The 11,350-nt window shown below is 50.7% G+C and overlaps 1 protein-coding gene across 1 annotated transcript; it reads left to right on the top strand.

Annotated features, from left to right (window-relative positions):
- The first annotated feature begins 969 nt into the window (after positions 1-969).
- Positions 970-6,776, top strand: LOC104352767 (flavin-containing monooxygenase 3). The gene is made up of 8 exons (XM_009959182.1): positions 970-1,101; positions 2,745-2,933; positions 3,251-3,413; positions 4,267-4,409; positions 4,575-4,774; positions 4,895-5,253; positions 5,708-5,780; positions 6,437-6,776. Exons 1-8 carry the CDS (start codon positions 970-972, stop codon positions 6,774-6,776), a joined length of 1,599 nt encoding a protein of 532 aa, XP_009957484.1.
- The last annotated feature ends 4,574 nt before the right edge of the window (positions 6,777-11,350 follow it).

The following is an 11,350-nucleotide window of genomic DNA, read 5'->3' on the forward strand; positions in this document are numbered from 1 at the left end:
CCATCACCTCCCTGGGCAGCCTGTTCCAATGCCGAACCACTCTTTCAGTGAAGAAATTTTTCCTAATATCCAATCTAAATCTCTCCTGGATAAACTCACAAAATGAGACTTGGATGAAGAGTGCAGAGATGGATTGGGATTGGCAAGCCAACTCCTCTGCACTTTGTCCTTCCCTGCAGATATCCTCAGGAACCTACTTGTCCCATTTATTAGGAGGGGGTAAAGCAGTCAGATGCTTTGAACAGGAACCTGCCTGATGCCAGGGTGCCTTGTTCTTGGGGTGGCACTGCCAGCTGTCCTACTTGCAGGGTAATAGCTGCAGTGCATGGGTGGAAGGATGGGATGAGGGTGGGCAGCCTGGTCCTACCTGCTGTTCTTGGTGACACAGACATTGCAGTGCCATTTTGGAGAGGTGTGTGTGTGTGTGTGCACGCTAGTGCTAGTCCTAGTGGCCAGAGATGGCTGGTGCCGCTCAGTGAACCTGGGCTCTATCTTAAAGTGTTGGACTGAAATTACTGTATCTCCTGATTTAGGAGCTCTGGGCCCACAGCTCCTCCTCATGTCATGGATCGAGGCTTGCTAAAGGCCAAACAGTGCAAGTCACTCATTGAAATGACCTTATGGCATTGGCCCTGCCTCCTGTGCAATGCTGCATGAAAGAGCTTTGCTCTTTCAGGGGAGCTCCTCCCAAGCCAACACTCCCCTCTGCGAGAGAACCCCTGCAACTGGGCACAGCTCTTCCACCCTGCCCAAAACTCTTACACACGTACCTGGGGGCTGTGTGGAAAGCAGGTGAGCAAGGATCAGTAAGAAATTCCCCTGGGTTATTCAAAGAGCTGGGGGAGTTCTGCTGGAGAGGAGGTGCCCTGATCGCACAGGGCATTCCTGGGGGCCGCAGACCCACCTGGGCGATTGTGCCTGGCCAGTCTCTGCTCCACCACAGCCCCGTTCCCCCGCAGGCAGGACGGCATGGTGCGGCGCGTGGCAGTGGTGGGTGCAGGCGTCAGTGGGCTGGCAGCCACCAAGTGCTGCCTGGAAGAGGGGCTGGAGCCCACCTGCTTCGAGCAGAGCGAGGACGTTGGAGGTCTCTGGCGCTACACGGTGAGTGGCTTTGGCTGCCTAGTTTCAGAGCTGGCTGGGTGAACCTGTGTCCTTGGGGCTAGGAGGCTACATCCAGTTGCACCCTGTGTGCCTGCACCCGCTTGCTCTGCTCCTATGTCTGCATGTGGGAGTGCTTTGCTGTTCAGTACAGATCCCCGAGTCCTCTCCCTTATCCTGGGGACAGCCTGGCTGTCCCTTGGCTTGCTGAGCCAAGTCCCCTCTGAACTGCCAACTCCTCTCTTTTGATGATGGAGGGAGCTGCTAACTTCTCTGAATAAACAATTAGAGGGTTCGAGCCAGAGCTATCTCGTGCCAGGTGCCCCCCGCCAACAGGCTGGGGCTGAGGGGACAGTTTGGGGTGTGATTGCAGTTGCAGGAGCAGCTTAGGGTGCCATTAAGGAGAGGAATTGAGCCTACATGAGTTAAACCCTGGGGCAAAGGGGGAGGGCAGAAAACTTGTTTTGGGTGATCTGAAACATTAGGTTCATCCCAAAAACATGGACCAGATGTTTTCTGTCTTTTCTGGGGAGGGCTCCAGCAAATTCCTTCAGAAAGTTTGGCAATAGTTTTTTGATATCTATAATGGAGAATTTCAGAACAGAATATCACTGTCAAGAGGAAAAGTAAAAACCACTTCAGCTCCTTATCTGCTTGCATTTTTTATTTTATTGGAAGTTGGTAATCATTTGGCCAACTCAAATATAAATTTTCCAGTGCAGAAACCTCATTGCATTTTTTCCAGCTCTGTCCTGGCATCAAAGCCATCAGGAAAGGAAAATGCATTACCTGTGTGTTGTGCTGTTAAGTGCCACATGTCAGCAGACGTAGCAGGTGCCCCTCTGAGGGGAACAGGGTGATGTGTGAGGCTGGCCATTTTGGGCAGAACTGGACCAGGCCAGCTCAGGCTCTGCTGCATGCATAGTGGTCTTGGGGATTTTGGCAGATCTCGCATGTCCTGATCTTGTAGATGTCTGTGGGACACTAGCCAGCTGGCACAGGCATTGCTAGTGGTAGGCACAAGTGTCCATCTGTGTCCCTAGCCAGAGCTGCCCCACAGTTGCGTAAAGCACAGGCAGCTGAGCCGCTGCACCATAGCAAACGCACCCAGACAGGTTTCTGCCTGTGCCTGTGCAGCTGCCAAGACTGCGCGCACAAAGAAGTCACGTCCAGGTATGCCCTGGGATTTTGGAAGCTTCACAGACAGACCAGGAGGAAGCTGGGCACTGGGAGGTCCCAAGTTACTTGTCTCCTGTGATATTTTCCAGATGTCCATGTGCACAAGTGTATCTGTGTCTCACCTGACCTCCTTGAGGCTTTCTGCATAAGCAGGGGAAAGGCTCTGGCATGGTCCTTCCGCAGTGCTCCCTTTCCCTCAGGTTTCCACTTTCCCTGGTGGATGCATTTAGCAGCCGGTTACATGTACCTTGGTCAATGCGAACCCTCCTCCTGTCCTGCTGGGACACTTTGGTGCTCATAGGGGGTTATTTGGTTATTGCGCTTGACACCTTCGCCATTCTTCCCTGGCTCCAGCCTGGAGGTGAAGGCCAGGGGGTAATGGTATTTGGAGGAGCTTGTGCAGGGCTCCTGGACAGGCAGGGGTCACAGCCCCCTAATGGAACACATCCATGCTCCTTTCCCTCCAGGACCAGGCAGAGGAAGGCAGAGCCAGCATCTACCGCACCGTCTTCACCAACTCCTGCAAAGAGATGATGTGTTACTCTGACTTCCCCTTCCCCGATGACCACCCCAACTACATGCACAACGCCAGGCTCCAGCACTACATCTGCAAGTACGCCGAGCACTTCAACCTGCTCCGGCATATACGGTTCAAGGTAAGAAGCCTGGAGCAGAGAGGGGCACTGAGTAGCAGGGGGGGGGACCTGGGCAGGAGGGGCATTGCCTCTGTGCCCGGATCTCTCTGCCGCAGGGAAAATCCTGGGAGAAAATATTCTGGGGGGGAAAAAAACCCTTCTGGTTTTGTTAAAACAAGTGCCATCAGCTCCTTTTTCTGTGCACTCCTCAGAGCTGCCAGCACAAAATCACAGGGGCAAACATCCCCTGGGCTCCCTGGGAGCTGAATCCCACAGACTCCCTAAACCTCTCGGTCTGCTCCGTGGACACCCACTGATCTCTTTCTTGGTTTTGTTAGACCCTGGTCACCACGGTTAAAAAACGCCCCGACTTTTCTGTCACGGGGCAATGGGAGGTGGTGACTCAGAAAGACGGGAAGGAAGAGACGGCGGTTTTTGATGCTGTTATGGTTTGCTCTGGGCATCACGTCTACCCAAACCTCCCCCTTGCTGACTTCCCAGGTAAGCAGTGTGTGTGGAATTCATCCACTGGGACGTAGCTAGGCAAATACCTTCCATCACAATGTTCTTCCCTGAAAAAATTACCTTTTCAGCATTAAAAGGAGAGCAATATTTTTGGGGATGGGGGTCTGTTCAAGAAATACTTTTTTAAGAAAAAAAGATTCAGTATCCAAACTATATCAAAGCAGATACAATGTTAATCTTTCCCAGAAAAAAAAGTTATTTCAGGCTGTTTCCTTTAATAGGTTTTTCATAAAAGGATTTTGTAAAACACTTTTTTTAGGCATTTTCCTATGATTTCTAGTAAAAACTTCATGCGCGTTACCTGACAGCCTTTGCCTCTCTGTGTACAGGCACGTTATTGGGAAAAACTTTCTCTCTGGCAAGAAATACTTGGTGCTAGGGGTCTCTTTGGAGGACATGGGCTCAAGGCACTGGCCGGTCAGGAAAACTCTCCTGGGGTCCTTTGCCATCTTCTCTTTCAAAAATGAAAACTGCTTCTCTGTCGCTCACCACCACAAGGGTGTAAAGCCACACCGAGGGGATGGAGTGTGGCTGTCCAGGCACCTTGGGGCAATGTTGGGGTTGCAGTAGTACTCTTTTGGGGTGCGGAAATACCATGCCAAGGTATCTTGTGCTTGCACGCTCTTTCTGTTTAAATACGGAATGAAGCTAGAGACAGATCTCATCCAACTATAGGTTTGCAGCATCCCAGGAGATGCCTGCTACTGTGGGAAAAATGCCCAGACAGATGCCCCAGCAGTGTCTGCAGGAAGGGGAGATCCCAAGGCCAGCACAACCTCTCCTTTTCATTCCTGGGGTGAATTATGACCCTTTCTGTTCTTCTCCCCAGGAATACAGAAGTTTAAAGGCTGCTACTTCCACAGCCGAGAGTACAAGGAGCCGGACAAGTTCAGAGGGAAGAAGGTGCTGGTGATAGGCTTGGGCAACTCTGGCTGTGACATTGCTGTGGAGCTCAGCACCGTGGCGTCACAGGTATGGGGACCTACACCAGAGCCACTGGGGAAGGGCCGGGGTGGGTGGGGGTGGGGGGGTGTGTGTCCCCATCTGCTTGAGCATGTGCCACCGCCTCCATGAGACAGCCCCAGGGGCTTGCAGCTCACACAGGGGCAGCTCACCCCTACCTGGGTGTTCCCCCAGGTCTACCTGAGCTCCCGAAGTGGGTCCTGGGTGATGAGCCGCGTCTGGGACAACGGCTACCCCTGGGACATGCTGGTCATCACTCGTTTCCAGACCTGGCTGGGGAACATCCTCCCTAGGGCACTCAGCGACTGGCTGTACGTGAGAGGCATGAACCATTTCTTCAAGCACGAGAACTTTGGCCTTATGCCGCTGGACAGGTACACACAGGGCCATCCAGCCCCACACCTGCCAGGGGTGCTGGTTCTGGACGGGGTGCCTATCCTGGGCCGGCAGCAGAAGCCACCTCTGTGACAGCCCCACCACCTTTGCCCTTGCAGAACTTCCCGCAAGGAACCTGTGTTCAATGATGACCTCCCAAGCCGCATTGCCTGCGGCGTGGTGGTAATCAAGCCTAATGTAAAGGAGTTTAGAGAAACATCCGTCTTGTTCCAAGATGGGACTGTGCAGGACGACGTCGATGCGGTAGTCTTCGCAACTGGTTACAGTTACTCCTACCCTTTCATGGAGGATGATTCCATCATCAAAAGCAGGGACAATCAGGTCACCCTCTACAAAGGCATCCTCCCTCCTCTGCTTGAGAAGCCAACTATGGCAGTCATTGGCCTGGTCCAGTCCCTCGGACCCATCATCCCAACAGCGGACCTCCAGTGCCGCTGGGCAGTCAAGGTGTTTCAGGGTAGGTGGATGGATGTGTGCTGGGTGAAGGTCTATTTTCTGTTAATGGGAAGCAGCATTTCCCAGCAGCAATGGGCATGCTTAAACTGAAAATCAGGGCAGTGCCTGAGTGACGAGTTCTGCAGTTTGGCCAGAAATGCTAATGATGGGTTCCCCATGTAATGGGGTTCTTTTCACCATGTGAGCAGGTTACTTTTCAGCCCACTGCAGATATCAATGAAGTCCTTGTGGTGGGCCTGAAGAGCCCTTTGGGCATCACTACGCACCCTTAAGGACAGGGGAGCCAGCATTGTCACATCCTCAACACCCAAGCTTGACCCCAAGCCTGGTTCTTGACACCAAAGGGAAGAGAGGCACCCAAGGGCTCAGCTGATCCCTGGAAATACACCATCTGCTGCAGGAGGGATCTCCTAGGCATCGCTTCCCTTTGCTGATGCTCTTCCCGCTCTTTCCAGGACAGTGCGCGCTCCCCTCAGTCAGTGAGATGATGGATGACATTGATGAGAAGATGGGGAAGAAGCTCAAGTGGTAAGTGCAGCTCATGGTAATCCCTGTGCTGGCAGAAGAGCCCTGCCATTGTCTCGGCCCCAAGTGGGCTTGTTACAGGGACTGTGGAGGCCTGAATCGGGCAAGTTTGGGTGGAAAATTCGTGATGGAAAGATTTCCTGTTTGAATAATGCTTGTTTGCCATCACTGAGCATTATCAGGCTGAAAAGGCATTTTTTTGTTCACAGACAACCAGGGTGAGGCCACAGCAGATACAGAACATTTCCATCATTACTCTTAAAAGTGACACTTTTTTGTTTCATAAAGTCTACAGAAGTGCTTTGCTTTCCCCCCGTCTGAGTGTAGCTGGTATTATAGTGAAGCAATACTTTAAAAAATATTAATATAACCAGTGAAAGCTAAACCTGGCCCAAGCAATGTTTTCTTTTGTTTCTAGAAACTGTTGCATTGTAGGAAGTTTCAAAATGCAATGTTTTCTTGTGAGCCAGATTCCTCCACTTAGAGCAGCAATGATGCACATCCCCTGAAGCTGTGCCTCCCAGCCTGCTCTGCTCCCCAGCTTTGGCAGGGGAGACCAGGGGACAGACTCTGCCTTCACTGTGCTTAATAAAACAAAACAAAACAAAACCAACAAAAAAGGAAAAACCTAAATCAGCCCTTCTTTTCCTCCTCTGAAGGTATGGGAACAGCACCACGCTGCAGACAGATTATATCACCTACATGGATGAGCTGGCCTCGGCCATTGGTGTGAAGCCAAATGTGCTGAAGCTCCTGCTGACAGACCCACGGCTGGCCCTGGAGGTCTTCTTCGGTCCCTGCAGCCCATACCAGTTTCGGCTGACGGGCTCAGGGAAGTGGAGCGGGGCCAGAAAGGCCATTCTCACCCAGTGGGACCGAACACTGCGTGCCACACAGACACGTGTCACCCCTGCCGCCCCCACCACCTTCCCCTGCCTGGCTGTGCTGGGGGTGTTCTTCCTTCTGCTCCTCCTACTCCTTGCCACCCTTTACTGCTAGTGGATCCCAGGGGGATGGAGAAGGATGCAGGAGTACCGAGCAATCCCTTCCTATGACTGCAGTCCAACTCAAAAGTGTGTTTATCTCAAACACAAATAAAAATATAGTGGCATCATCTGGCCAGTTTTTTAAGTTCTTTTGCAACTAACAAGTTGTGTATTGTGTATTGTTGTGATTTTCTTTCTAGCTGGCAATGGCAGCCTTGTTAAGCAGCTAGGACACAGACCACAGTGTTGGGGGATGTTGCTGCTTACCTTATGCTCAACTTGTGGGGTGCCGGGAGGACCCATGTCAAACACCACGGGGGCTGGGAGCTCTGGCCTTTTGGAAGCCAAAATACCATGTCAGGTGAAAGAAAGGGCAGCGGTAATAACAGGCAGCTGTCGGTACTGGGAGCTGTAGGATGCACTGGGGAGGTGTTGGAGTGCCAACAGACTGAGCAGAGATGGTGTCAGTGAATGAATGAAGAGGGTTTGTGGGGTGCTGGTAGGACCGACCCCCCCCCTTCCCCAGGTGTGGTCAATAGATGGATGTCATAAGGGCTCTCTGGGGCTGGCTTACATCTGAAAAATGTTGAATGACCTCATTGTTATCAGATGTGAAGTGATAACTTGTGTCCCGTGCTGCTGAGAGCACGCTGGCTGTGCTGCTTTTCCCTGGGCAGATTACAGGGTGTTGCTGCTGGCCAGAGGATTACAGGGAAGCTATCCAGGGCTGCTGTTTTTCAGTTCATCTGTTCTGCAGCAGTTCCCATGTATGCAAACCCCGCTAAGGCCAAAACCCCAAACCCAACAGCAACTCTCCAAACGAGGGCACAGTGGGGGCAGTCCCTTACAGTGCAGAGATGTGTCCCATGTTTCCTTTTACACCAGCTTCCACTTTCTTCTGCTATTCAAACAGTTAATTATTTTACATGTGCAGAAGCAGTAACCACCCATGATACTTCCACCCATTACCAGATGAATCCAAAAAGCCAGAATTCTAGTCAGCATTTCATGACATTACTGCTGCTGGAGACCTTGGGAATGCCAACACTAAGGCCAGCTGCTGGGTGAAGATCAAGTGAACCTACACAGTGACCTGTAGACCAAACACAATAACAACTATTTTTGCTTTGCTGGAGCAAGTGTTCTACCTAGCAAGGACCAGTTTGCCAGCCCAGCCTACCTCCCATGGCCCAGACCTTGTTTAAATGACAGGAGGCAACAGCATTGTTGCCAGGGAGTGCCTGCTCCCCACAAACCACGCTACCAGGGTCAGGATCTCTGTCCTGTGCGAGTCGCTAAATGCTTGTTTTCCAGAAATCTCCCACCAATTCAAGTGGGTCAAGCCAGGAGGTCCCGAGATGACCCATTACTCACAGCTGGCTTGGCTATTTTAAGGCGAGTGAGGATGTGAAACGCAACGGAACACCCAGCTCTGCCTGTTCCACATTGGCATCATATGGGCATCCATGTATTGATGCATTTGCTATGGTTTCCTTTCAGACTACAGGATAAAAAAAACAAATGCCAGGACTTTTCAACCACCTGCCAGTGAGTTATTGCCACCAAAACTAATGGGAAGGAGGAACTGGCTATTTTTGGTGCTGTGACGGTTGGTGTCGGTTGCCATACACATCCATATGTCCTACTGGAGTCCATCCAAGGTAAAAGCTGTTTATAGAGTGCTGGTAGAGGCACATGTCTAACAACAGGGTTAACAAGCTGCATATGTACTAGATGGGAAAGTTATTTCCAGAACAATACCAGCCAAGCAGCTGTAAGGTGGGAAGCCAGGGAGGCATCTGGCCTGTCCGCAGCCAGCCAGGGCTGCTGGTGCCTGGGACCCAGCCTAAGCCCTGCTGGAGGGGCTGAACCCAAATCCTTCATCCTGTCTTTGGCTGGAAGCAAATGGAGATTCACTATGAATCTGGAAAGATACTGTCCTGCACGGTCTGGGAAAAAGCAGGGGAACATCCCAAATGCTCAGCCAGCACCGTCCCCTTCCAACACCTTGATGCTGTGTCCAACACCACGGGGCTACAGTAGGGCTACAGCAGCTGTATTTGGCTGTTGACACAAATGCCACATGGTACAAGATGTGTGATTCACCACTATTGGATGATTCCTCCCTCATACCTCACAAAACGAGACTTGGACCTTTGAAAATATATTGCAGCTGTTTGTCCTTGTGTTTCTGGTTTCATTGGTAAAGCCCAGAACCGACATTCCTGGAGACTGTGCAGCTGTTATTGGGAGCCAGTGCAGGAGGCAGCCGATGCAGACCCATGGTCCCCAGATGGGTTACTATGCTGCTCATACACTTCTTCAGAAAAGTCCACCTGTCTTGAAGGGCAGCTGCAAAAAGAGACCACTGTAGCTGCTTCCCTGCTTTCTCACCAGCTAAACCCTTGCCTCAGCCCATTGTTGGAGATGGCAGCAAAGTCCCATCTGGTGGGCAGGGCAGGCAGAACCACCTGGGTTTACTGCAAAAAGGCTGTTTGTAATCCAAGCTGTTTTCTGTGCACATCCCTGCCACCTTGCAGCAGCAGTGCTGTGCAAGTCTTATGTGTGGCACTGGGAAACAGGGTGCTGGGAGATGGTTTCTGATCTTGGGGTCTTCATCTGGGTAGAGGAGGACAGTGGAGAGTAGTGTGTTTCTGAGCTGGTCCCATCACCATGTGACGCTGCGTTTTGCAGGTGAGTTGTTGGGGAGGAGCACATGTTCCCAACTCGCCTTCTCTAGCCATCTTTAAACATCTGCCAAAAAATTAGGTGGCTCTTTTGCAATACTTAGCAAAGAGAGGCTCTCATTTCTGCTGTCTCAGCAGCAGCAAGACAATGTTTCAATAGTTTTTACAGGCCATTTACATGTTTTTCTGAAAACTTACATTTACTGCATTCATTCACTTCACCAAAGTAATATCTTTTTTTACTTTCTTTTTCAAGGATGGATGTGTTCCTTGTGAACCGTCTGAGCTTGGGCAAAGGCTACTCTGTAATGCAGTGGTCCTGAAGCAAGCAATGGTCCTGAGCTCAGCCCTGGCTTCACTCACCTTTTCTCTGTCTCCTGACCCAATTTATATATAATCAATCAGCCATGTCATGACCACCAAAGTCTGGGTCCCAGCAACCTGGGATTTTAGGTTGTACCCAAAGTTTTGCTGAATATTGCAGTTCAAAGCTCCTGGAGCCCTGGACATTCCTCCCATCTCTTCTCCTTGCAGATATTGAGACGTTCAAGGGCCAGTATTTCCACAGGACCTCTGAGGGATGTGAAGGGAAGATCATTTTGACATTTGGTCTGGGGAATTTGGGGTTGGACATGGTGGTAGGTCTCTCCCAGAGGCCAAGGGGAAGGTGCTCCCCTCCAGAGCAGAGGGGATTGTCCCTGCCAGGCAGGCAGTCCCAGAGGTGTCTTCCTGTACACACTAAGGTCACGTCCTAGAGTTGATGCTCTGTTTTGCAATGCTGTGATCTCTCAAAACATCTTTGGGAAAACAAACACAGTGGTGATCATCAGAATTATTGTGAAACATGGAGCATGAAAATGCTGGGGTTTGTGTCCTGCAGACCAACATCACTTTGGGATGCACTTTCTTTTTAGATAAGAGGAAAAATATTTTTATTATGCATTTGCTATCATGAATTTTTTTGTGTTTTGTGATTGACATGTTACAAGCAGATGGTTTCACCATAAGGGCTATGGCCCAGTCCCACATTACAGGCATCTCTGAGTGCAGCGGACAGAGAAGTTGATCCCTGGGAAGACAGGGAGAAGATCTTTTGGAGAGAAGTCCTGTCTCCAGTCCTGACCAACTGATTTTTTACCCTCTGGTCACTAATCCTTCCAGACAAAAAAGGTTTTGTTATTGTTGCATTGTGGAACTGATTACATATTTTACAACCTGAACAAAACCATGGGAGTCTGGCAAGGGTGAGGACTGGGCTTCAGGAGGAAGCACTGGAGTGCCAGTACTGCTTCAGAAAAGACAGCTATGTGGTGGCTGGTGTAAGGATTTGCCTTTCCCAGGTCTGATTCAGATCAAGACACTCGTTAGGGAAAGCTATTGCCAGGTTATTCCACATGTCACCGCTCCTGTTCCCAGATCTATGTTGTATGGATTAAACTGGAGGTCCCAGGCTCTTTTCTTTCCACCCTTCCTTCCAGTCAGAGGGGACAAAAGGGGATCACAAGCTCCCCCAGCAGGATTATGTCTCCTTGCTGCACCTCTCTGTGCTGCTGTTTCTCCTCCTGCTACCACCCTCTCGTGCCATCAGGCCATTTGCGTATTTGCAGTCTGGCTGCCTTGGCCATGGTGGTCCAACATCTCCCAACTCTAATCTCATCAGCTGGGTGAGGCTCTCTGAGAAATAATCCAATTTCCTCATCAAAAAAAAAAAGAATTTCCAGAATATAAATAGGAAATTCCAGGCAGTGGAACTAACCTTCAGTGGTGCTGAGCAGCCCCAAGGCCCCGGGACCACTTGTGAGTGCTCAGCAGCTTCTCAGACCAATTAGCAAGGCATGAGCCAGTCAGACATCCTCTACCAATTTAATCTGGAAAGTTCCTATTTGAAGTGATGGAGAGG

Source organism: Leptosomus discolor, chromosome 3 (genome assembly GCF_034619465.1).
Source record: "Leptosomus discolor isolate bLepDis1 chromosome 3, bLepDis1.hap2, whole genome shotgun sequence".
In the NCBI taxonomy this organism is placed as follows: Eukaryota; Metazoa; Chordata; class Aves; order Leptosomiformes; family Leptosomidae; genus Leptosomus; species Leptosomus discolor.